Source organism: Paramacrobiotus metropolitanus, unplaced genomic scaffold (assembly GCF_019649055.1).
Source record: "Paramacrobiotus metropolitanus isolate TYO unplaced genomic scaffold, Prichtersi_v1.0 Parri_scaffold0000030, whole genome shotgun sequence".
Taxonomy (NCBI): Eukaryota; Metazoa; Tardigrada; class Eutardigrada; order Parachela; family Macrobiotidae; genus Paramacrobiotus; species Paramacrobiotus metropolitanus.
In genome coordinates, this window is record NW_026570250.1 from 137,407 (window position 1) to 164,873 (window position 27,467).

Consider the following 27,467-nt stretch of genomic DNA (forward strand, 5'->3'; position numbering starts at 1 on the left):
GAGGAGCCACGTGAAGAAATACCACAGAAACCGGGAATGTCGTACAGTAGCGTTTAGTTTTGCAACCTCGGTGCAGCAGACTAAGACCCGGGGGTGTCAGAGTAAGTTGTGTGCGTCTCAAAAAGCAGACGATTCATTTTAATGCGAGGCATACATGGTGCGACACCGCTCGAGTCGTATACTTCTACTACTGGTGCCTACCACAAAACGTCTGGCTTTTTAATAAATTTATATTTCAGACCAAAGAAAATTTTCATTCTAATTAGCAAACATTTCGAATTCATAATTGGGTAATATTGTACGGCTGCAAAGTAACATTTTATTAAATCAACTATTTTACTGTGCATAGTGATTCACTTACATTTAACAATACTCGTCAGACTGAGCAGTCTGCGACTCTGCGCTATCGTAGAGCGCCCAATGGTCAAAACCTAAAATCACCGTTACGTAAGTAGTAACCATATTTTGATAATTCGAATAAAGAAAGAAAGTTTTTAATTGCAACATCAACTTGCATTACTATTACTGCCGATCAGAAAAAGTAAGTACTTCTTGAGGTTGGAATAGGATGCACATTAACTGTGGAAGGTTAAACGCATCTTTTTACCGTTAGAGTTACTCGTACATATCTATTTATTTCACTATGCTCACTGTAGACATTTACATTACTACACAGTATTAGTACATCCTAAAATTAATATGATTAAATCTGATGATCGTAATCACAAAATATTGCTACTAAAATTTAGATTAGAATTATTATTTTTATAACACTTATGTATGGCGTACAATATTTGCACGTAAGTAACCATAAGGCTTAAACTTTAAAGTAAATTATTATTGTAAAGTTGATACGATGAAGTGGTAAAGCAGTATTGAATGCATTACGGGAATAATACACTCAATATACACAAATACGCAAACCTTCGTATATTTTTGCTGTTTGAAGTTCTGAACATTAATATAATTTAATTTCACTTGAACAGTTAAACATATGATAATTATTATATAATTAATTTATTTATTAGTATTACATACACCTACATATATAGACTGATAGGCAATCCCGAATACTAATTTTACGAGCAGGTGGAGCTGCTGGCTGGCATTGTTTGGAATCTTCTTTTCCAGCCATAAGGCTACCAGCCGGAAAACAATGTGTACTCGCACTTATACATCTGTAATTTCTAATTACTAACGGTAAGGGTAAAATGGTAATATAAAAAATGATATAATAGTGTACGTATTTAATTTTTATATTCAAGTACCGTTTGGCAACTGGACTACTCCAGTATTGTACTGTATATGACGATTGTAATTAAGTGTAACAACGACCAAGCTACGACCATGGTTTTTGTATAGTGCAATCAACTGAACTGCTTACTATGACTTATGGCAGAGAATACAAAGTCGTCTTGAACTGCAAATTATGTCATTGTCTTGAAAAAATAATTACAAAAGTAATCCTCTGTACGAGAGCCGAGATGGGATAGAAGTATCTGATATCTGATGGTATTTAGCAATTGTTGTTTAAAATTTTACACGTTCTTTGGTAGGTGCTGTCTCTGAAAGGCCAATGTGGAAGTTTGTTTTTTAAATGCTGTAGTTAGCGCGACGTACACCGGTAAGCGTGAATTTATCATCTGGATTCACTTACTGAATTCTAAAATTATGCGTATTACACGGAAATTCGAGCATGTTAACTGTAAAATAAAATAATTATTACTCTTGGAATAGAAAGAAACTCGATCGTTTGCGGCGTAAGGCCCGCAAACTATCGGTAATGGTGAAGAGTGACGGAGTATAGTAATAACTCATCGCTCTGATGTATGCAAACTGTGACATTAAACCGCGCAAACGATACAAAACGTTAATCGTATAAACTAAGTAATCGTACTTCATCTGTTAACTAATTTATCGTTAGTAGCATAATTGAAGCGAATGCCTAAATGTGGTGCTGTGCCTAAATGCAGCAATTGTGTATTAAAAATAATTAACAGGCAATTTACCACCCTAACTAGTTCCAGAACCAAAATATCTTTAGAATGCCACATCAGTACTCAAATGGTGAGTGCTGAAAACAATCACGTTGCTACACTTTTACATTCACGGTGCAGATTATGTGGGTACAGTTAGGTTAGCTAACGGCTTAATAAAATAATAGCCATGTATATGCAGTGATTTTCTCGTGACCTTTAGCAAATAACTATCACGTATGTCTCCCTAATTTGTCTTTAATGCTCCAGCATGACGTTAATGCCGAAATTCACCATGCATCTCGCGCTGCCTGTCCGCGCGCCGGAAGTGTTATGGAGGCAGCTGGGGGCGTTCACCTAAGTTCAAGAAAACAGGATGAAGCGCCAGTTAAGCGGATAAAATGAAAGGACATCGGTGGAAAAATTGGAAAACAGCGGATGAAGGAATCTGACTGCACAATTATGAGGTACATTCTAGGTATGCCCTATTGACGTCATTGTTAGCGCGCGCGCATTGGCTTCCCCGGTCTCGTCGTAAGGACACCGCGCGCGCACCCAGTCGGCATGCCAGGTTGCATGCTGTTAAGTATTTACAGCTCGTTCCATTGTCAATGTAATCATTTTTATCCAAATGCAGCCGGATTCTGAAGCGTGCTACCGCGTACAGTGGAACCACGCATCATCGATCTTCCTTCGCATCGTAATCACGGTAACACAATGTGTTTTTATACAGCCCTTCTCTCGCTCTCTTTCTGCATGGCTACAACTGTCGGACTGACTGCTGCAAAATATGATCGGATCGAATTTTCTCATCGACCACGTTGTTGTCCCGGCGGCCGCGGATCGGCTACCGTTTTGTGTATTCGTGTGTGTATGTGTGCAGGGCATTTTGTCTGTGTGCGGTAACGCAGTGGCGTAATACGCATACACACACAGCGGCACGGTACGCTGCAGCTGTGTCCGGATCCCAGCTGTTCCCGGACTGGGGAGCGCTACGCAGGCATGTGACGCGCGTGTCCCGTGTGTTTGTACTGTTGCTCCGAGTCCTGGTTCGATCGCGAGCGCGCGCGGGGCTTGACTCCTGTCTGTGGCTTCCTGTTTCTGCTGGTAGAGGCATTTATATCGTCAATTTGCAATCAGTTCTATTTTCAGCGGAATCCCAAGTCTCAGATTTAAATCGGATACTTTCCCGGACTAAAAATAGAACTCCGCCACTACAGCCGGTCTCCCCTTTTTTATTGCCCGGGTAAGTCCATTAATAGAGTTGTATTTTTGTAGACGGTTTAACCTCTTAGTTGATTGTGGACAAGTGTGTAACATCAGTCACACTTTTTCAGTGCTTCAGCACGATTCCTACTCTAGTAGCGTTGAAGCACGATGCAGCTGTATTTTGTCGCCGCTGCAAGGTCATGATCACTGTTTCATGCTGGTTCTTACGGGCGCGTTCTAACTGTCTAACTATTAAGCATTTCATTTTATTGTAAAATTACCTGTGGTGCAACCCGGAAGTGAATTTACTGTAATCCTAAATGTGCTGCATTCGATTCCAGTACTTACTTTACGTTATGTACTGGAGTACATTAATTTTTATATCTTACGAGTTAATGTACAATACGGAACTTAATTTATACATTGTCCGAAAGAAGTGCAGAACTAGACCTATTGCGATGATACGCGCATGCGACACTTTGGGATTGAGTTTTCGGACACTAGTTTTTCAACAGTCTAGTGAACTTATCAGTTTACTTGTTCTCGTTAAATAGTATAAGTGGTCGATGTGAACTGAAAAAAGTTGTAATTTGTTCGCCTGCCGCTGATTTCTTTATAATTTTTGAAATCAAATAATATATTTACCTTGCTTTTTCTGATATTACTGATGATTGTCATCTATGCATTGGTATTTACTCGATTGTGGTACGGCCGATACTGAAAGTGCACAATAATTTCGTGTGGTACTTAAAAAGAGGAGCACTTAAATTGTTATCGAATCAGTTAAAATCAAACAATCTTCGGTGCGGATTGAATTTTTTTAGTTCTTCTAAACAAATAATGACCGCAACGGCCAAATCGATAACTGACAGTGAGGATTCAGTTTGATTTTATACCTCTTCCGGAAGTTCCGTAATTAAGCAGTGTTACCGGTAAGATTCCAGCGTTCGAAACTTCCATGCGCCAGATGTAAACTGCGTACATTCTGTACTTCTGAAAATATACCACTGGCTTTTCATATAGAAATATTAGAGCAGTATCTACCGTTAGGTACCCGCAGGTATTTGTATATTGGAACTTCGAGTCACATGAGTTTCCAAGCGCACTACGATGCGGTGTTTGGGAATTCGGTTTAGACTCCATCATTCAAATGCACATTTACAACATGATATAAATGCGATCAATGCAGATTTTATGGTTTTTACAGATGAATGAAACTAGTGGTGAAGCATAAAAAATCCTGTATCGTTTAAATTTTGTTGAGTATAAATTGTGTATCTGTAATACTTTCTGCATAATATTATAAAGCGAAACTACCCTTCGCACTACCTGGATAGTGTATCGCTACAGATTCGCTGCGTTAAATGCGCGAGAAAATATGGTTGATTTCTCCAGCTTTAATGTGGCGCAGTACGCAAGCATATATCTAATAAGTATTTAAAAAATGTATTGCATGTACTGTATATTAACCCGTATTATAGAGCGTACTAACAAATTTACGGAACATTCCAGTTTTTTGCTGCAGCACTTTTTCTCGGATGATTTTACCGCATTTTTCGAACAAAGTGCTGTTAGCATTTAGTTTTAAAACGAGTACTGTAACATCATACTATTCATTACCAAGTAAACCGGGGATATTTATTTTATATAGCGCGGTTGAGTTTGTGTAATTACTTTCAAATGAACTGCTTCAAAACTTTTCCCTGAAACTTCTGAAAGTAAGTATTCTGTAAAAAACACTATTTGGATTACAAAACCGTTTTAGTGGAGTTCATGCTTCAGAGGGTATGTACATGTTGCGCAAATGCTGACTTTGTATTTTTCTAGTTCGGGCCCGCACAACGTGTTATTTCTTTACAAATAATTACAACAGAAAATATTAGAGTTTCTACGTACAACATGTGTTAAACAGTTTTACAAAGTTATCTGAGATGACTGTGGTTGATTTTTCTATGGTCGTGACTCGTAAGAAATAATACGGTATGTGTACGCATTATTGTTCTCTGTGGCATAATTATAACGCAGTGTTCCTGCAATAAGGGTGATTACGTTGTTCCGATGGTTATTTGTTAGTGTTGCGCGTCACTGAGAGCCTACATCTGCCTGACGAAGAAGAGTTCCGCTCGGCAACATTTCCACCTACCTCTTTTACACTGGAATAATTTGTATCTGACCTCTGGTACTCAACAAGTGCCTGCCTATAATATAGATATAATAATAGTAACTCGTCACGAAAATAGTTTACTTAACGAATATTAATACCTTGTTGGCTAGCCCTAATCTGGTAAATATAGCTCATTGAATCCAGAAATATTTTTCTGTACTATCGCTGGAAGCCAATGAGGTTTTACGTAGGTTAAAATAATCGGATCTGATGCCCTTTAGATTGAAAGCCATTTCCTTCACGTGAGTTCTGCGTAGGTGCTTTGTGAGAGCAACCCCTTTTGTTCGTCGAAGGATGATATTTGAGCTGGTTTAATGTGCACAAAATGTAGATTCGGACTGACCAGAGTGCACATTCCGGAGGGGTATTCTCTTGTAAAAGGCACGTGTTTTTATGATTTTTTCTGCCAGAATTATTACCTTTCTTGCTGAAAAAAAATTAGATACAGCGTACGCAATTCGACAAGATGCCGCACAGTTGGAATTAGCAAAAAACATTTAAATATGCATATATTCACTAGCTACATTACAATCAATGATGGGAAGAGCTTATTATTTTTTTCTCACTGTGTCGGTGATCTACTAATTTATTTCTTGTGCCTTAAGCTACCAAAGCTACCAAAAATTCACGATTTTTAAACAAAGGCAAAAAATGGTTTTGCAAGACTTATGTCATTCCTCAACAGAATATTGATATGACCTTTTTACGCAATGTAAATTGTACAATGCTTGTGTAACTGTACATCATTACAATGTGTATGTGTATTGTGTATGTACATCATAACAATTACTATAAAATGTACCGTGCTTTATGATATACTTGCAGTAATCTACATCGTTAGTGTTAATTAACAACTTTTTAACAAATTTTAATTCTCTCAACCACTTGACCAGATGCCGAAGTCTCAATACTGAGGCATGTACTTACGATAATAAAAGGTTTTGGTAAATTTCTTGTGAAATCTGCATGGCAGCTTGGAGAATCGTTTATACACACAGTCAAGATGTCAGACTTTTGCTGAAAGATAGATGGCATCGTTATAGATCACATTCATTCCTATGGATCGGCAATAAACGCATGTTGCCGACAGATGTGCGAAAATATGTTTATTTTTGCAACTGAGCATAATGTAAGTCAAAGAAAATCCGATAGTAAATTTGTTTTTGATCCTAATTCTGGCGAAACTTGCTCCCGTCTGACTTGTGAGCACCATGCCGTACAGTACTCAAAAACGACCCGCATGCACTACATGGCACAATTTGTTTAGCTCGATCTAACTCTCGTGCCAAACTGCAAAGTTCCCAAAATATAATGCCGTATTTTCTGAGCTATAAGCAGAATCCATAATATATCCGTCTGATACCATAGGTATTTTTACTAGTAACAAAATTAGCACTTTAGCTTAATTTAACTCCATGTCTTAACGTACACATTATTAATAGAATCCTGCGCTCTTCCTCTTGCTCACCATCAGCTTTTACAAACAGAACTACACAATCTGTTGCATATATCTGTGCTCAGAGAGATGTAATCTTGACTGCTGCAAAGAGCATTAGTACACTATTAGGAAAATAGTGGAGAAAAATCTCATGTCCCAAGATTTTTCTGTTTTGAATAAAAAAATACCTTTACTATATTGTCCGTGGCTTTGCGCATGCCGGTGCCTTATTTCTGCATTGCGCACAAGTTATGAATGACCTACGTTTTTGATAACCATGATTATTCAGCTTACATATTATCCTTTTTGTGGTGCATTTATTTAATTTATTGTTTCTGGTGGACATTGTTCTTTGTTGATTTTTTGTGCAATGGTAGGATACACGATTTATGCTTAGTTAAACCCCACAACAGTGCAGCAATGCTATCGCGCGCCTTCGGTAAGCAAGTGATGAAATTAATTTGGAATTTTTTAAGCGCGATGCTCCGGTAGGAAAACGGTGAACATTGCCGGAAGCAGGCACATTGCATCAGTGTTCCACTTCCGAATTATTTCCTTTAAAGAAGAATTTTCGGTCTACGTTTAACCGATACCGTAGCTACTTCGAAGTATTCGGTGTGAATACTGTACAATATTCTATATAATATCAGTAAAAACTATTTTCTATTGTTTTGAGATTTTTAAAATTCGATACTACTTAATATATACTTGAATTACGTACTACCTATGAATGTGTAGTTACAATTGTACTGTACTTTTAAGCGGAGTAAAACGCAGCTAACAATAAAGCCGAAATAATGCTGACTTAATCAGATTTTGCGTTCTGTGTATCTACTGTATCAAAGTATGCCTTGACATACAGATACGGAAGGTTGGATCTTATCCGTGTTACGTTTTAAAAAATGCCTCATTAAAGATTTTGAACCAGCAAAAGGAACCACCGATCTGCCGTAATTCTTTCGACAGCAACTGTTTCAGGCCCGATGTTGTTGCAACCAGAAATGACGTCCTTCAGATTCCAGAGATTTAATGAGATTTTGTGTCGGTGGCAATAAGAAAGTACTAAAGAGGTCAGCCAGCCGTGTCTGCCAAGAGCGTCTCTAATGGTAGATAGATCGTCTCCGTAAATTAAAAGAGGATGTGCACGCGGCAGAATGATCCTAGTGATTGTCAAAATATCATTTCATAAAGACTTGGAGGAAGTTGTTCTTCAGAAGCTAGCAAGCAAAGTGGAACAGAGCAGATCAACATATGTACGAGCAAATCAACATATTTCTCGTACATGAGACGAGAAGCGAAAGCGCAACTGGTGTGCTGCAAGCGGCATAACCATATCAAATGGCACGCTGCGATCGCAATTTCCAAATTTGGATGCGCTTATTTACTTATTCGTGATCGGCTGTTCTACACTGCAATGTCCTGTACGAGCTTTGACTTAACGGGGTGCTGCACACTTTCATATATTGCATATATATATTGCACTAGCTATATGTATTATGTACGTAGTAATAAACTTGAACTTACGAATTATCTGTAGTAGTGAATGGTTGGTAACCTTGTAATTTTGGATCATACGCTTTTCTCGTTTTCTTTGATATTAAAATTCGTGTTAAACCTTAACAAAATTGCGTAATGTTTAGCGCCAGCTTTACATAATTAGCATCGTTTGCAGCTAACAGATCTACATAACGTTTCCGAACTTGTACGCCTGGTTTGAAGTACTGCGACCGGTATAACTGATTGTGAGAACAAGAATCGCAACTGGGAAAATACTCATAACTGTCAAACTTGACAATCTAAGTTGTTTACCAAGTTGCGATTTCTCAATTTAAAGTGTTTGGTTCTTTAACTTACCACAAATCGATTAATGTTTCGGTACATTTTTACTATGTAGAGTAGTCTCACTGGTCTGTGCGTATTTTTATTAATACTTAGGCAGATTTTACGTGTATTTAGCTACTTCAGTACAAATAAAATGTAATTTTGACCTCATATACATGAAATGTATTTACATTAAATATGCAAAAATAATGTTATTTGCAGAAAAAAAGCTAAACCGATGTGCCATAAAGTAGAAATTAAGTGTTATAAAAATCATTGTGTTCTCTGTATAGAACTAATGACAGAAAAATTGCAAATTTGCAAGAGACATACACGCATTCAATAACGGCACTTCAAATCTACTGTAAGGCACACCACAGACCGCAAAATATAACGTTTTTATAAACAGTCATGTAGCTCCTGTGCAGTTTTTTTGTTGTGTTTTTTTATAGATTATCGTAATTTTTATCTCTTATTTTGCGGTGATTGCGATTTGCGATTTGTATGTACTGAGCGAATACAATATATATGAACCCTTAAATTGTGTACGTTTCGAATTGAAAAATATCGTTATAGTACGAGTATATTAACCGCTCTCTGTTGACACAAATCTCTACGAATACCTCTGTCATCTGAGTGAACTTGCTATTAAAAGGAATTATAACCTCATCGGTCTATACGGCATAGCTAAAAATGGTCAGATAATTTTAATTTACGTAATTTAAAAAACCAAATTGCAATTAAAAAATTGATGTGAGTGGCACTTTTGAATAGCAGACTATCTGCGCATAGAAGATTATTGGGCATTAGGAAGCATGTAGGGGATGTAAGCGTTCATAGCTTCAAGCCTTCAAGTAGCCCATATGACGTTCTGTCTGGAGCTATTCTGGATTATTTGGATTTTATTTAGCGCATTTTGGTTGTTCCTTAATTTAACCTCTGCTGGTATATCCAAAATTAGTTGCCAGACACAGAATGGCCAGGAACGACAGTCTTATGTATACACAAGTTATTAGAAGCAATGAGCTGAGTGTGCCGCGATCATTTATAGCATCCTGCAACTGCAAGACTATGAGTGGGGAAACATAGATTTTACCGAAGATCGAAATAAGTTGGTGATTCTTCTGTAAATAGGCTGTGTGCTGAAATTAAGACGGTGGGAAAAAGCTGGATATTTTCGTCGCCAAGACCTGTTGATAATTAGATCGCCTCTAAGATATTCTTAGCTTAATAACACCATTAACTTGTTCCCTTTGTACTAGTACAACGGTATCACTTTTGCGACATAATTATATGTTTTACGCTCATTTGTTACAATCTCGTTTATGCTACCAGTCGTATTATATTTGTTTATACAAAGCATAAAAAAGGAATATAACGTTGGTCCCTTTTTTGGTCCCTCTTTTTTAGTGCTAATAGTTATTGTGTTCGTTACGAAAAATGCCGAATTAAAGACAGTACTCGTTGACGGCTCACATTAAAAAATTTAAATGACGCATGAAACACAATTGGACTTTCTGCTGCACATGACGCCCACTCAGGCTACTGTCAGCCAATCTTGGTTCGGCACTTGTGAGCACATTGGAAGCTGAGCCATTATTTCAGCAGTCGCCAGCAACTTACTGGCGGATGCCGATACGCATATTCTTCCAGTACAGTAATTCAAAGATTCTGCTGATAGCCTTTGTTTTTAATTTTCCGAACGAGTTCGGCGCCGGAGTCTTGCACATAAGTTTCTTTATTTGCTTGCAGTTTTTCTCACCACGATCTGCCATACTTTTGGATACAAACGAACGGCCGTGTTCGCCTTTGTAGCGGCTTCACCAACGCTGTTGACAGATAAAGGTCATCGCTTTCCTTATTGCGTTACAACTGTTTTCTTCTCTCGAGCTGAAACGTCCTCGACTGAGCATAATGGGCCGGAAAAAAATCCAGATTTCTCGGATAACGGATGAAAGAAATCGACAGGTCAGTACGAACAAAGTATGTTTTTAGAGAAAATTAACGGTGTGAATGAGATTGTAAACAACAGCATATTGTTAATTCATGCAGCGATAGTCTTGCGCCGATGAACACATTAGAAGCCGCACTTTTTGTATAAGATGTAAGCATAGAAGAGAGATTACTACGGCCATTTATTTCTATGCATTGCTAATTCATTTTTGGGAAGCAGGTTACCTTCACAAAGCGGAAATTTGGTTTGATGAAAAAGGCATACGAACTGTCGGTGTTGTGCGACTGCGAAATTGCCCTGATAATTTTCAGTAGCACGAATCGCCTCTTCCAATATGCCAGTACGGATATGGACAAAGTGCTACTGAAATACACCGAATACAACGAGCCTACGGAGTCGCGCACAAATCACGATATTGTAGAGGTTAGTAGTATCCCTAAACTGTTTAACAAAACGGATATTACCTTGTTGGTACGCGATATGGGATCTTCCGCATGTGGAGCACCCATCGCTGTGTTGCAACGGCGATAATTTCTACGTTAGCAATCAAGGCGGTGATCTAAGAGACCATTTATTATAGTGCCTTATATGTATTACCGTAAAGGCGCGTAAATTCTCGTGATCATGCAACGAGCACTAAAATATTGACCGCTGTGTTTAATTTCAGTAAGCCTGTTGTTGATTGAAAAGGCTATTCAAAACCAAAGACTTATTAGTACTACCATGCCGTGGTACTACTCTGTATACCGCATAGAATATACTTACTAACATCCCGGCATTCGCACCACTGCATTTCTCTTTATTATGCATTGCGCATTTTTATACTTACATTAGAAAGTATGATAGAAGTTATTTTGGCACCAGTTTGTCCTGGTCAGTGATTTATTAGCCATCGCCCATCGATAATTAAAAGTAGACGAATCGGGGAAAGTTTTAACCGGTATACGAGGTTACCATTTTTTGACTTTCTCGACCAGTAAGTGAGTACTGAGTACCGTTTATAACCTCCGGCGCCCATTAAGTTTAAAATGTGTGTTATTCACTGCGTACCGATAATTCTGAATTTTTCAAGCATTTTTGAAACGTGATTCGAGTGTCACAAGGGTATCACGGTCGTCAGCATAGTATATTCCAAAGAAAATGATCAAAGTACAGAGTTTGACCAAATCTATCTGATTCTGGAATTCCGATTTTCCACAGCGGGTGAGCAACGAAGATGAGAGAAAGCAGATGGAAGAAATATGACACTGTCGTTCTGATCTTCTCTTGCTGAATCTTGGCCAAACTCCAAACAGGCATGATTCAGACGGATTCCAAATTATTACGCTCGTGCGCATGATCTGGTTGATTCGCTGTCAGTCGCATCCGTTCTTCGCAGGTTTATCTTCTTGATCTCTATGATCCAGTTCGGACGGCTAATAGATTTGTCCAGTAGCTCAGAACAAAATATCGGAAGCATAACTGGTGTTTGTGCTCCGGTCACACAGTCCGGTGGCACCGTGTTGTTTTCGATCATATTAATGATGTCATTGCAACAACTGACAATGAGCTGGTTTTCAAAATTACCCGTTAAAGCTGTTAAAACTTGAAATTTTCAAGTCGACTCAGGCTGCTGACAAAAGGAAGAAATCTCGGACCAAATCAAAGTTTTGTAGATGACGTAGAAAGATGCGTGTTCGATATACATCAGTGTATAGATAAACATGCATGTTAAGAAAAGGTCAAAACCCTGATTCACGCGATGTAATAATATAAATGGTCAACAGACTCAATACAACACTTGCAGTGCGTCGCGAAATAATAGTTATATTTGGGCACGAGTTATTAATTGTGCGCCATACGATTACGAAGATAAAGTACTAAATGCAGAAACAATTCAAAGTAATCGTTAGTTTCTCGTTTTTAGGCGTTGAATAAGAAGGAGCACAAGAGCGGCGGATCTGGCAATAGTCTGACCGCCAACGGAGACTCGAATTCCGATGGAGACTCAAGTGACGCCTTTGTCATGACACCCACACAACGGGTGGAGAACACTCCCAATAAATATCTTGGCAATAAGGAGGAAATGTTTGACATCGCCATGCAGCAGCAACAACAGTCACAACAGCAGCGCAATGGGCCGCGTACCATGACATTAGCCGCCGCCGGAAATCCATATTTGACCGTGCCCGGCGCAGGCAGTCCACACTTTGCACCGGTGGTCAACGGCACCGTCATTCAGGCCTCCACCATGTCCAATCTGAGTCCGCGGCCGGCCTCCAATTCCAACAGCGGCGTGTCGGAAGGTCTGACGCCGGTTGGTGCTAACAATTTTGCGTCTCAACACATCCAGAGCATTTCACCGTTATCCGTCTCACCGGAAGTTGCTCAGAATTTGGTACTGAAATCAGCTGGGGGCTCTCCTAATGCCAATGCACTGGGACGCTCCAATATACTGAAACTCATCTCCAACACAACGTCCGTCAGTCCAATGACCAATGGACCGTCCTTGGCCAATTCGGTAAACATGCGGAATGCCACCGGCCAGTCTAACGCAGCAGCGTTTGGGCTGTATCCCTCAACGGTCTCCTTCAATCCTGGTACGCAAAAGTGATTTAATAAAGATTCATAACTGGTAGTACCCAATTAAAAGTTAGCTTCGGGGCAATTAAAATTATCGTACAAGAGCAGACTGTTTGCCACAGATCGTATAGTGGTCGTGTTTATCATTGTGCATTCCCCCGGTGTGGTACCGGTACCGCAAACTTCTGCATGGATAATTGGAACAACAGAACAACTTGCTCAGACGGTTTAAAAATCATATTATTTTTACTTTCAATACAGTATCTTTCGCACAACTACAGCTATGCCAGCTAGTAATGACCGGATGCAACCGTTTTTAACTGTTAAGATGTACAATGTACAGAAATGCATAAGTACTTACTACAATAATATCATATATACGAGTATGTAGATCCCATAATATGATTTCACTGGTTAGTGCAGACTATTAGGCCTGCGTCAAATGGCATCATAACCGCGTGCATATATGCATAGCACAGCACGGGTGCTGTCCATCGGATAAAAGTTGTAATCCCGCGCTGTACAGCGATTTGTTGTGAATATTTACTTTGACCAGCACTTAAAGGATCTTGACGCATTTCGTTTACAGGGGACTTTCAGTTGAATTCGGCTGATCTGACAGCTTTGGCCAGCCTGAATCAGCAAACCCAAATGTTTTCCAATGTCGTTAGTTGGCATCAGCCGTCACTTGGTGGACCACACCCGAAGTAGGTCGCTGTCTTAAGAGCTAACATGGCTTGTATGTCTGCCAACATGCTTCCAAAAGTTTTTTGACACTTTGTTGTCGACAGTCTTGCCGGAGGATTTGGTGCGCTGAATGCTCATGGGCAGATGGTGCCAGCCGTGACGCTCGTAAAGACCGAACCGATATCCCCATCCCACCAGGAAGTAACGGGACAGCTAAGGCCATCGCCAACACCAGGTACGTAATTTGACATTGTAATGCGTGCCGTGGCCGTTCTTGATGGGTAATTTACATGTTAAAATCTACTCTCTTAATTATTAACCATTATAACCAGAGCTATCCACTGTTTTCAAATCCAAATACCAGCGGATGGAGTTACCGATTTTTCTGCATTAAATTTCGCTTGTATCTTTGGTTAAAAACAGTTGCTAAATCTTCATTCTGTCATACTAACTTTTGCTGCGCGACGGTGCGCACTTTCATAGTATGTATGTACATGTATATAAATATGCATAATTTGATGCTTTGACCTATTGAAGTTATCGCATTGTACGATATGGTATCACCTCCAAATATTATTACTGTCAACACAAAATGCACAACATCATAATGAACAATGAATAAATTTGTTCCTAAAGGTCACCCTTCTCCCAACGATCCCGGCGGTCACATCACACCGTCCGAGGAAGCTTCCGACCAGCCTCCACTGAAAAGAGCCAGAGCCGATGCCAGCTGGGTTCGTTAGCTTGAACGACACTTTTGCCAGAAATTCGTTTGGACTGCTAGCGCGAGTTCTACAGTAGCATTCTGCCGCGAGATGTACAGTGTGCTGCCGCTGCTGGTCTGATTTTTCATAATACCGTACCGAGTGATGCATGTTCGAAAACTCTCCGTTCCTATTTTATCCGTCTTATTGTAGGGCTGCGTTGGGAACGTGCTCGACATTATATTATGGTTTGGCTACAAAAATCTATGTAATTTTGTTATCGCGATCTTTTGTACGGAATTGAGTGCCAAGGCCTTTCTTAATAATTACAGTTATTTAAATATTGTGGTAGTCTCACTTTGTCAGTAATATTTTCATACTGATCGACAGTTTTATGAAATGCAATTGCAACGAGTAGTAATTATATCTTGTACCTGTATATTATAATAATCAAGTTTATGTGTTTCGCATACTCTCTGTGCTAAAACGATTAATTTTATGAGATTGCCACGATGAACGCAACAAATTTGCAACATCGTCCTGACACAAATTTCGCTGCACTGCATGATCATAGTCTTACTGCAAAATATATAAATGATTTCACATTTCTCCTGCTGTTCGGGAGATATCTAACAACATATGTTTTGTTGTCGATATATAATATGCGACAAACGAACTCACCGTAAAATGTTGGTTATGGTGCGTACACACCAAAACTATAGGAAACGCTGAAATTAATACAATGCAGTGGCAAAATGTACTCTAGGTGGTCATATCTTATCAGCCGGCAACATCTCAAAAAATCACAATCGAAAAAAATCGCCATTGCAGTTACAGTGACTGCGGCAAGATTTGCGGTTAGCAAAACTCCGGGTGTTTTCGAAACTGTTGGTAGTTTTTGATTTTGTCATAACTGCGGCAAATGACATAGTTCAGATTTGCATTCCTAGCATATCAAGCAAAAAGAATATTCTAGATCTCCAAATCGCACATATAAATACTTAAGTACTATGTCGGGATCTGAAATTACCAAAACAGATTCTAATCCTTAAATGAACGAGTACATGTCAAAAATAAATACATTACAACTAGCTAGAGAGTTGCACGAGAAGTATTTAATCGAAATCAGACAACAAGAGTGTGCACATGCTATTCTAGATGCAAAAAAAGAACATTTCCGAACGCAGTATAGTTGAAATGGATCGAAGCTATCTTAAATTATAATGAAGAAACAACCCAAAATTGTAAGTCTTATTCGGTTACTAATTCTTGGTTTGTACGTTTAATGTTGGAAAAGATCGATACTGTCTATTTGCATCTGCTAGTTGACAGTAGTGATCAATATATATAAAAACGTTTAGAATAATCACTTTACTTGCCGCACCATAGTTTTGCAAAGTTCGAATAGATCAATTAGTAATATTATATAGATATACTGATACATACCTAAATTCCTGGATTCTGCGTCCATGAATTGATTGCGGAGACAACACAAACGACATTTAGTGCGCTATTTAACTGGAAGTAGCAGCATCTTAGGATAGGGAACATGTACAGAACCTGGATCGAAAAACTTTCAAACAAACAGCTGTGACAAGATTCAAATAAGAAGTAAAATTAAATCCGTTTTGCACTTGCCAGTAAATACAGTTAAGGGAGTTACAGCCTACAGGCAGTGTCGGAAAGGGATGCGCACGGAATGAAAGGAAGTGCTAAACGTTGTGAAATACTTTGCTGTAGAAAACTACTGAAAATATTGTAAAAGTTATGATACTGGTTGAATTTGCATTGAAAAGCAAGGTGCCGGGTCTAAAATTAAATCGAATGTCCACTTGCACGCGACGAGCGACGGTAGCGAACGATTTTACTGTGGAAATTGCTAAACTTTTATTAAAAATAGTATAAATATTCCAAATGCCTTGCAGCGGAAGTAAAAAAGTCAGAGGTGTCGCTGCTTCATACGGAGTCTAAAGAAAAAGTGGTTTTTGGCTCGAAGCCGACGCACGCGTACGTTTTTACTGCCGCAATTGATACAAAATCAATAAAAAAAATTTACTGCAAAACTCCTTATAAATTCAACTAAAAATAGTCATTTTTACAGTTTTTTGCAAAGCTGGTTGACATTTCCAAGCAATACTTCCCCAGTTCCCCCTTTACTTTTTTGAAGTACCAACTTTCGAAAAATTTCCGGATGGGGCACGTTCCCCGTGTCCACCCCCCTTAAAATCGCCAGTGATCTTTTTTGTCCTATTGAAATTAGAAAAAGACGAAAGAACACTCATACATGGAAGCATAGCGATTTTGCCCTCAGTCCGGTTGACTGCCATGTATCGCCTCATGAAGATTATACATGACCTTTGCCGAGCTGCAAAGAGAAAAATAGAACAAAAAAAATGTACAGAAAAACTAATTTTTGGGTGTAACTTCTTGTATTTTTGAGCTGTTTTCACCTACCGCTTGGGCGCATGTGATGAGTGAAGAAATCATTGTTTTGGGTGTCGTTTTTCGTTAGTTTGGGCGAAAACAACTTGTTTTACTTAAACTTGTTAGCCATTTCACTGTATTTTAACGTAATCGGTGGACACCGAGGTGCACTGGTACGGTGCGGTGAAAAACACCGCGGTGCGATTTCATAAACCGCACCGCACCGGCGGTGAAATTTTAGTTAACAACCCTACTCGGGTGGTGGTCATTCGATAAAACCGCTGCAGAGTATGTGAATAAAGTACTGCACTTCCTTTCAGCGCACTGTCTTCTGCATGCACCATGCACTGTGCTCGATATCCATAACTTAAATTTTAGCCAAATCAGCCTAGCACGCATTGCGTAGCATCCCATATGAGTCAGAATCTCCAAGCGCGCCTCGGGCTGTAAATTATCACTCTCCTATCAGGATGCTACCAATCGTCGTATCAAAGTTCTCACGTCAAGCTCCTGGACTTGGAAACTGGATCGTAAGCAGTTTTGCTAAGATCATTCCCATCTCGATGCGTTTTTCGAAGGCAGTTCTATAATTGTCTCGAGATCATAATCCATTTAGTGAAAAAAAAACATCGACAGTGATGTGGTTGTTTTGTTTGAACTGAAAACGGAAGTGCAGGTAACCTTGTCTTTTGAGATTTGCATGCTAATCTGCTTGCGCTTGCAGGCTTGCTTGATGGCCCGAATCAGATACGTACCTTGATTTGAACCACCAGCATCACTACACTTCGGGTGTCCTTGTTACAGTAAAAGTGGTTCTAAGTCTATGCCATAATTTTTTATCTTTTTGAATGTTCTTCACGTGCACGTTGCGATCTATGTATCTTGAGTGTGTGATGAGTCGTTGTTGAAAATAGTTCTCAATGTTTATTGATCAGTTTATAATTTCTTCCTAGACTACTCATATTGACTTAAGAACCTCCTTAACCAGTGGACGGGATTCTGGATCTCAACTACCGTGCGTGCAAAATTGTTTTGGTTGGGTCTAATAAAAATCAAAAAATGTAATTGGTAATTTTAGGGTAAAGTTGGAGAAGTGGATATAGGAGTCGTCGTTTCGTGTTTCGCTGTGATTTGTGGATTTTGGATGGATTTGTTTGCGATGCTGTGACGCTGTTCTCTGCCATAGCGATATTGGTGGATCATTGTTGCGATTTGCCGGCAATTTTGATCTTTTGTCAGCTGAGGTATGTTTTCTATATTTACGGCCTTTATTTAAGAATGGGCAGTTTGACGTGTTTTATCGAAACAGAAGCTTGTGCAAATCGTATTACTCGAACTGATAAGGCCTCGGGGTACATAGAACTGCTTTACTGCGCTTAGTTTGTTCGGCTTACGCTTCAGAGTTCTGCCTTCTTTATTTGGACTTAACGGCATATGGTTGCTTTCTTCGTAAATTTCTAGAATACAGTTTTCCGTTTTTAGAGTTTTCATGTTTCTGGGGAAAGTTATTCTGGGACATAATCTGTGATATTGTACGCTGAAAATTCGAAAGAAGTTTTTAGACTTCTTTGGATGGTAGCAGTTCGAAAAGTGTTTTTGCTTGTGAATTAGACCTGATGCGCCATGCGGTCAGAAAGGAATAAAACGCTCGATCGCTATAAATGATCATTATTACTTCCCTTTATGGGCCGTCTCGAAATTTGTCTGCAAGTTCTTCCCTAAAAAATTGTATGAAGTGATTGGAGTAATTATACTCACTGAGAAGTGGGAGTGAGACATGTTAAAACCTTTATTCATAATTTATTTCATTTTTGTACTTACATTTACATATTCGTTTATACACAATATGAATATTGGGAAGCATCGCTGATAGAATACTTAGTTTTATTAGATATCCCAAAAGGTTTGTATCAATTTTTTTCAGCGGTTATTCAGCTTCCAAGCGTAAATCGAAACTGGCTTTGCACTTTGCTGTTAAAAGCAGTATTATAAAAGAGAAGTTAGTACTCGCGTTAGCTTAAGAGTTTTTTTATTTATGCGTGACTCTAATATAACCGAAATCTCTGGGAGTTGCATTTATATTTGATGGTCTTGTTAGCTTAGTGCTTTTACGAAAGGCATTTCTGGAATATTGAACATGACAAATGTGTTTTCCGTCCGTCTTTTCAAGGATGAAATCCCAGTTTTTATTTGTTCGTCTCAGGCCGATACGGTAATGATATCAATTTAGCCGCTCCCCTGCTGATTATTACTTTAGGGAAATCAGGTAGTCATGCCTGTCTAAAAGGATTTTCCGGTGACAGGTTGCGTGTACGCTCTGGCGCTTTGATTGCTTTTGCGCATCCAGAGGAAATTACAGAGCTCGCGTTACCCCTCCACAAAATATGGGTAATTATTTTGCATTTAGTGATGGCGATATTTTCAAATCTCCCCAAAAAGAATTTCACATATCACTTCCTGCTGCTTTGCTCTTACGGATGCGTGAGTGCAAGGAAAGGGCAGGTGTTACACAGAAGGAGTAACAAGACGGAAATGAAGTAAGATTTCCCATTCATGCTTGCGTGGACAGATTGGTACGCGATAATACGAAAAAATTCGTAAAATAGTGCTAACTTGGAGCAGTCTGATTATTGCATGATCAGCTAATTTGGTGTCGAGATTGACTTTTATGCGTGCCTTATTGGCATGTGTGCAATGGGCACCTGGACATCCGTCCTTTAAAATAAGGCTTCCGCTTGTAGCGGACATGCGTGGTATTTGCTTGTACGAAATCGTCCAGATTCCACCCGGAGTTACATTTCTGATGTACGGTTGGCGAATAGAATTCGTGCAGGAAGAAGCAGCCAGCCGCATTGGTTATCGTACGACTATTTATTAGCCTAACTGATTCTGTGGTTAAATGCTAACTTGTAGGCAAGTCAGAAGGGTTAATCGATTTGAAAAATAGCTTGGCCGTTCAATTATGGAACTGGTCGATTATAAAGGGATCGGGAAACGATCTTCTCGCGCATCGTCTCTCCAGCTGATACCAGCATGAAAATCTTTGTGGTTTCTTGTGACCGTAACGTAGTTTTTCACGAATTTTTTGGATTTTGAGAACAGATTTGTCTTCGCACTTTATTCGCTTAGAAATTAGATATGTGATGTCCCTCATTGCCATTGCATAAACCAGTAGCCCGCTTTTTCAATTGTTCATTTGTTTATGGTTATTATAGTATTTGTCGACTTGCTGCTCCGTTTTCTTTGAAGGCGTAGCCGCGCAGGACACTCATATTTTTCTTACGCGTAGGATCTGTGGATTTTACTGGTATGTTTAGCAGATAGATTCTTCTGCGGTGTAAGAAATCAGTTATCTCGTATAGTGGACAGAAAGCCTCATTAGATAACACGGTCCCGAAGCTATATTCATGCAATGGTGTTTATTTACCGTTAAGAAAAGTAAAGTATGGTTATTATCAGTCATCCAGTTTTGCTATAAGGACTCTTATGTTCTGATCAGTTAGGATATAAATTACGGAAATGGGGTGCTACCGCACGGTTAACGCATTCTGCCGAAGGCAGAGATGATGTTATCATATTGACCGGCGGAGTATGCATTCTGGTCCCGTTATACGTACGCGATCAGCTAGTGCACTGTAAATATAGGGGAAGAGGAAAGATTTTTTCTTGGGCGTCATTGGACATGTTGCTGAGCTTGTCAAATCCTATTTCTGTAAGCCAATTGCTTCTGCTAAGGAAGCGACAAAGACATCCCCATGAGCTGCACTGAGCTGGATTGACAGAGCGAGAAGGAAGCCCAAGCATTAGCTTGTGAGCTGCACGCTCTAGATACGAAGAAAGGGACGCTGCAGCCATGCAGGCATTTGTTATAGTTATTTAAATTCTCCTCCGTTATGGAGAGATCAAAGTAGTCGATAATGCATCATGCCCCATCTGACCGATTCTGACAGACTTGTCTGTTAGTTAAAAATTTGTTTGGACTACGCACTAATATTTTCATTCGTCAAATGTTAGAAACGAGCGCTCTCTGTGTTTAATGTTTGTATAGTTGATGATCGAATAGAGTTTTTGGTTGTTCCTCAAGGCCTTACTATTTAAATCTACGTCGTTATTGGCCGAAAGGAAGTTGTTGCGGGTGGGACCATGGTGAAACCTTCATTTTTTCCAGTGACCGCAGGAAATTTATCAATGGACAATTCAACTACGGCAACGCACAACGTACAGATAGATCACGCGCGAAACGGAATAAAAGATGTTGGATCAGCGTCCTCATCGGTAGCCGGTGTTGAACAGCAAACGGTAAGCATTATCGAGATTTGCGAAATATAGATTAAATGTCTGATTAGACCAATTTGGCTGAAGATGGTGCCCAATCGAGTATGACGAATGTGTATTTTCATCCGCGAGATGTGAGTCCTTTTGGTTAATTAGAAGAGCTGGTATTATGCCAACTCGTCCACACACTCATCTCTCTCGTTATTTACGTCAGAGGTTGGACTCACTCCAGAGATGATTCTGTTTGAGTTGTTTGACAGCATTCTAATTTATTGCGCAAGTGGAACGTGCGTGTTGCAGAGCGGCATATGGTTTTATGCTTACTGAATGAATACTCTCATTTACTGATTTACAACAGTTAATTTCCAAAGTTTTCGCTTATGGTATTTATGTAATTCAGTTCGCATATTTTTTTGTAAAGATTGCAGCGTTAGTGATGTAAATGCTTGTGATAGTTGTCCACTTTCGGCAATCTTCCGGGACATACTGAGTTAATCTAATCCAAGTGTACATGCGATGACATCAGCACGGGTAGCCAGTAACTGGAAGAAGCCTGACTAGTGTAAATTAATTGCATTTTCTGCTTGGAGCAGCTGAAAACCTCATCGATTATATTACAGTCTGCTGCATTGGTCCATTGTAAACAATGTAAGATCCTTGTTGTGATCTGCCTGACGGGAGAGACTTTTTTGGGTTTTGTTGAATTTGGGACCGATCTGTGTGGCACGCAGTCACGGCGCGCTGCTCATTAGCGAGGCTCTTTTCTAGGCGAATGAATAAACAGTGGGAGGCTTTGCTGATTTAATATGGTAGAGTTAGCGTAGTGATAATGAAGCAGCAGTGGTGTGCTGGTGTGGTGACTGTTTGAAAATTGAATCTATATTTAGAAGGGTGAGGAATTTGCAAAATGCTAGTTGGCATGAAAAATAAGGTCGAACTAATCATTGGCTCTCACCATTTTAAATGGCAGGATATATGAACGGCAGCCACGGCGTTTGTGGCGCACAGACCACATTTTCAAAGAGAAGAAAGTGCACTCAACTGCAACTGTTCCGGCGAACAGTTGGACGCGGTCGCTTGTTACGCCGTGCGCCCGGAAAAATTACCATAATAAGCTGAACAGTTGAGACTTTGCTGCTTCGACTTTTTATGATCGGTTTAGTGCAGATTCTCTGGACAAATGGCTCATTTTGATTTTTTTCTCCAGTCATACCGCCCAGAAGATGCATTGCCGCTTGGCATGCATTTTAGCGACTCATTAGTTAATGCGAATTCTAACTTGGGAGCATCTTTATGCACAGGAACAGTAGGTGGACGATGTGGCTTTATACAGACTCTTTTTGGTCGTATCTCGAGACATTGCATGTTGACATAATCAGTGGCTTCTTTTCTTCAAGCTACGGAAATACGATGACGTTTGCCATTGTGTGCTAAGAATCCTAATATTTTAATGCCGTATATAGCGTGGAATTTCAATAATGAATAGTCAACAGAATTAACAGCCTTCTACATATGCGATCGATAACTCATTTCAAGTGATAACTGTTGACATTACCATTTTTCTCATCGGTATGTGGGGGAGACTAATCTTAACGAAGAGCCTTTCCGTTCCTTTTCTTTAGCAAACGGATCTGCTGGAGAACGACGATGTCAAGTCGGAAGTTCCGCTGTATTTACCCACCAACAATATTGACAATTCTGCGCTGACGAGTGGTGTTAGCGCGGGCAATATGATGCCGACAAGCACCACGCAGACGACCGCACCAGCGGCCACACAACTCCCCATGAGGCTGCAGGATTCGGCACCGAAAAGACTCCATGTCTCCAATATTCCCTTTAGATTCCGCGATCCTGATCTAAAGGCGCTATTTGAGGTGAGAACCAACTTGCGAATTTTGTTTAGGTGAAGGCTCTGCACACCACCACTTTCGACTCGTAATACTACCACCTTTGCAGAACCACCTTCAACTCCTCATACCACCATTTCATTTACTAAAAATTTCCGATAATTAATAACTCAACGACTATGGTGGGTGACTGGGTGGTTTTTGCTATAATATATCAAAAAATCTGAAGATCAAGAAATACGGTGCACCGTGCACCTACTGTTACAAGTTCAAACTGGTGGTAAAATTCATTTTCTGTTGATACTTTATGGTTTATATTTATACAAATTATTGAACATGAACGCTTAAGAGTAAAGATTATTATTCATCCATAATGCCGCACTTACGTGAATGATGATGTTGCGCCCCTTTGACTTTGAGTATTGTACGTGCTGTGTTGAGATATGGACAGACTTGTGTAAAAGGTCATCAAATTTACAGTAGTACAACTCGCGGTGTCGAGTTGAATTAAACAGAGGTTATTACATGTTATGTTATGGCTGGTATAAGTTTGGATTAAATTGGGATGTCACAATTTTATTATTTAACTGTAGAGGCACCTTGGTCTTTGGTGAATACCGGAATAACGACGATTATCGCGAATGCGTTGTGATGTATCATGTGTGCAAGGATTTAATTAATCGTAAAACACGTGACTGACTTTGTTTCATTTCAGCCATTTGGAACAGTGACGCAAGTTGAGATTATTTTTAATGACCGAGGATCGAAGGTGAGTGGGCTGCAAGAAAGCCATAACACATATTTCATCAAGTTTGAGATCAGTTTGCACCATGTACGTACGTATGTTTCGTAGAATGCCTTTATGTCATAATATTTATGTAATAATCGAGATTAGTTGTAAGCGGCTTTTTCGTTATTAAAAATAATTAGACTTTTGGGATAGTAAATTGTTTACCCTCATTTTGTTTGGATTTAACTTGTTGTTGTCGCTGTTGTGTGGTGGTTTGCGAGAGACACGTTGTTGTTTTCTCTTTACATTTGTCGGCCTTAATGCGGTGCCTGTTGTTTTTTGCATGCCTTCAGGGATTCGGTTTTGTGACATTTCAAAGTGCATCCGATGCTGACCGCGCCAAAGATCACTTGAACGGGTCTGTCGTAGATGGACGAAAAATAGAGGTGCGCATGAGTGATGAAACAAGTTCGGAATGGTTCAATTGTGCTTGTGATGGTTATTATTTTGTGGTATTCTCTATCTACTCTACAATGGTACACGATCTTATTCGGAATGCAAACGGCAGCCTTTTACTATGCATTGTACATCTGAGCGTGTTAATCAGTTCTCCTCCCTTGTATTTTGAATTGTATTCTGAACTCAATTAGTTGGCCGGTAATTATTTGTTTGTATTAATGGCTCCACTTTGACTTTTACCCTAGTGACACTAGGATGAGTTTGTACTGACGGTTTAACGTTTTTATTCAGTGTCCTCATTGCCATGGCAGGCCATTAAGGCTCACTTTACGTCGCGCGTTTCCTGTGCTTTTGCATAGCATCGCATTTATGTACTTCCGGCTTATTTGGCGTGGGTTTCAGTTTTTTTTAACAGCCAGCGCATCTTGCCTTGTGTTTTGGTGCTTTTCGGTCACTGCATTGGCGGAGGTTTTGGTTTTGCTCGTTCGTCTTCCGGGTTACAAAATCAGTCTGGTTTTGTTTGGAAATTTTCGAATTTTTTTTAATTTTCTGAAAAAATTGAACACCTTTTCTCTTTGGGTATTCTTATTGCATTGCGTACTTACGTCTTTTTCAACTGGAAATTTACGACAGCACTAGGAAAATGTGTATGGTTCAAATTTTTTTGCTGAAATTGTAGTTGCGTTGCGTTTAGAATATTAGCTGATGTATCCGGATTTGCGTATGGATAACGAGCAACGGTAAGCCAAGTGCACTGGAGGATGGTAAGCGTTCGTGTTAGTTTTACACTGTCCGAAGGGCATAATTAAGATCATCTATCTGTTTCCCAAATCGTTTGTAGCCATAGCTGTTTTCCGGTAATGGTCTCTAGACATGGAGAGCCAATTTGATTAATTACTAGCGCCATGAGAGGCAGAAAGTGAAAAGAAAAGGGGATTGCCGTTTGCACTACCGAGAAGAGTGTCATGCACGCCAACATTTTTTTAATGTTAATCAGTTTTGTATAATCTTACTTTCTCTCAAAGGTCAACGACGCAACCGCCAAGACCAACACGAAAGCTAAACCGACGTCATCGTCCCCATACGGTAAGATATTGTACATATATTATTGCTCTATGTACAACCGAACTAATTATTGTAATAGTTATGGTATATTTTCTAGTTCTGACATCCTAACCATTGTTTTCTTGTTTTTTTTTTTAACTTGGTAAGCTGACGGGGCTGGTTAAACTGGTGAAATGTGCCGGATTGTTTCATTTATATGATTAAAAGCATTTGCAACTTGTCTTTGAATTGTTCACTGATGGTGTGACTGACTGATTTTAGCGGCCAGAGTGCATGTTGTTGGCTCGCCTATTCAGAGGAACCGTTCATCCTCGAGTCTCTTGAGAACCCAACCGTATCAAGCGGCCCTGCTTTCCCGCAATGCACAGACCTTGGCGGCGCATGGACTATACTCGGCGGCTGGCCTCTATACGGATCCCTATGTGCTTGCCGGTTTGAATGTAAGAATAAAAGGAAGGAACGATAATGGCAATAAATAAAAAGCATTTGGGCCATTTCCTCTTTCGGCTCTGATGCGCCGGATCTGGGCATTAAAGCTTTTCGGTCCAGTTCAATCGCTACACATTTTATGCTGCGCTTGGCTGGTGTTTTAGCCTGATTATGGAATACATCTTGTATTTTGTCGATTTTTTGTAGTGAACTACGCAGAAAGCTTGGATAATTGCTTTGTAAATGATGTCTGTATTGGGAATGATTTTGTTGAATGTTTTGTGTCTAGCAAATGACGAATCTGGCCGCGGTGGCCAGTGCTCGAGCCAATCCCTATACCCAGTTAACCGCAGCGGCAACATCATTGCCAACGCATCTCGCGGCAGCATTGGGTGCTTACCAGAATAATGCAGCAGCACTGGGCGGGTAAGCGGTATAGCGGACCAAAGTATTTGTAAATTTGCTTGATTGTTCAAAAAACGAAGAATGTTCCAAAAATGCACTTGCCGTTTGCTTAGTAGGAAGTGTTTAGAAATTAGAAAGAGAGTGACGATAGTTTGCATTATTGAGAAATTTAAAAATAATTTGTTGTTCAGTATTTAGCTGTGACCAGAAAATTGTTTTTCATTTCTAAATTGATGCACATTTACGAAATAAAATAAATCTGTAAGAGTGCCGAAAAAAATAGTACCGAAAATCGGAAACCATATTATGACATTCAGTTTGACCGTGTACGCGGTTAATGTTTTGTGCTCATTATAGTTATAGCCGGGATTTACTGGGAGCTAGCCAGGTGGATCTGCTCAATCGGCATGCCCTGGCCCAAATCTGGAATCCTACGACGCCACAAGCGCCCAACGGGACATCGGCCTGGTTTTGAGGGATGCCTAAAGAATAAGCCATTGACTGTGTGTGCGGGGGGAAGAATCAAATGCTGAACGTTGCTCCTGATATTGCTGAATGTTGCCAATGGACTGTGTGCGACAGCCAAGTTGCACCGGTGGAGTGGAATTCCTCTGAGCTAGCTAATCGTTGTATATCCGTTTCAGTCTCCTTTAACCAAAATCAATCGTTTTGCTTTGTATATAGACATGCACTGAGGACTCATCGTAGCCGATGAGCGTTATGCCGTTGTAATCAAACCACGGGTGCATTTTTTTGCGCAGCTGTTTAAAGGATTCTCGTTGTGGTTATTATATTTTTTGGTTTATGGTTATAGCAATCTCTGGGTGTGAGAGATCTGAGTTAATGCGTTAGCTTTAACTTATTTTCCTTTATGTTTTCGCGGTACAGAAATTACTCAAACTGGCATTCTCTTCTGGTTGCAGCGTGCAGTCGCTGACCGGATGTGCCGTTCTTTCTGTGACGAACTCTTGTTCCTGTACTCTTGATGCCAAAGCAAGTTCCGCTGGCTAGCTGCATGGTTTGGTTATAGTATAATTGTTTATTCAATAAACGTTATAAACGTTTTGGTTACGGTGCTTGCTTACTTACAGTGTTATTGTTCTACGTTCATTTCGATGAAACAGAGTATGTCATTGCCAGTTGTCGGTATACTGGATTACTAGGTACTGAAAGTGAATGGAGCCATGTACTGCCACAATACTTTAATACAACCAAAAAACTCGTTTTATCTGCCCAAAATAAAATAATTCAGCCCCTTTAAATAGTCGTTGAAGATCCCTGTAGCACGCATATCATCATATGGCACAACGTGCAGTGA

The 27,467-nt window shown here is 39.7% G+C and overlaps 2 protein-coding genes across 6 annotated transcripts; both read left to right on the plus strand.

The window, feature by feature from the left end:
- The first annotated feature begins 2,607 nt into the window (after nt 1-2,607).
- On the plus strand, nt 2,608-15,093 carry LOC129588540 (MEF2 transcription factor homolog). Of its 2 annotated transcripts, none has more exons than XM_055482809.1 (7): nt 2,608-3,222; nt 10,361-10,576; nt 10,782-10,985; nt 12,469-13,141; nt 13,714-13,831; nt 13,916-14,046; nt 14,448-15,093. In XM_055482809.1, exons 2-7 carry the CDS (start codon nt 10,523-10,525, stop codon nt 14,552-14,554), a joined length of 1,287 nt encoding a protein of 428 aa, XP_055338784.1. In that variant the 5' UTR covers nt 2,608-3,222; nt 10,361-10,522; the 3' UTR covers nt 14,555-15,093. The 2 variants fall into 2 exon arrangements, with proteins under 2 accessions (XP_055338784.1, XP_055338785.1); XM_055482810.1 differs by lacking the exon at nt 2,608-3,222 and adding an exon at nt 7,053-7,226.
- Nucleotides 15,094-17,377: 2,284 nt separating this feature from the next.
- Nucleotides 17,378-27,212, plus strand: LOC129588541 (RNA binding protein fox-1 homolog 2-like). 4 transcript variants are annotated; one of them, XM_055482814.1, is made up of 11 exons: nt 17,378-17,615; nt 17,893-17,954; nt 18,018-18,183; nt 21,108-21,238; nt 22,837-23,088; nt 23,777-23,830; nt 24,145-24,237; nt 25,276-25,336; nt 25,577-25,755; nt 26,034-26,170; nt 26,507-27,212. In XM_055482814.1, exons 4-11 carry the CDS (start codon nt 21,128-21,130, stop codon nt 26,622-26,624), a joined length of 1,005 nt encoding a protein of 334 aa, XP_055338789.1. In that variant the 5' UTR covers nt 17,378-17,615; nt 17,893-17,954; nt 18,018-18,183; nt 21,108-21,127; the 3' UTR covers nt 26,625-27,212. The 4 variants fall into 4 exon arrangements, with proteins under 4 accessions (XP_055338789.1, XP_055338790.1, XP_055338786.1 ...); XM_055482815.1 differs by lacking the exons at nt 17,378-17,615; nt 17,893-17,954; nt 18,018-18,183 and adding an exon at nt 19,872-20,246; XM_055482811.1 differs by lacking the exons at nt 17,378-17,615; nt 17,893-17,954; nt 18,018-18,183 and having other exon boundaries at nt 20,705-21,238.
- Nucleotides 27,213-27,467: the final 255 nt, after the last annotated feature.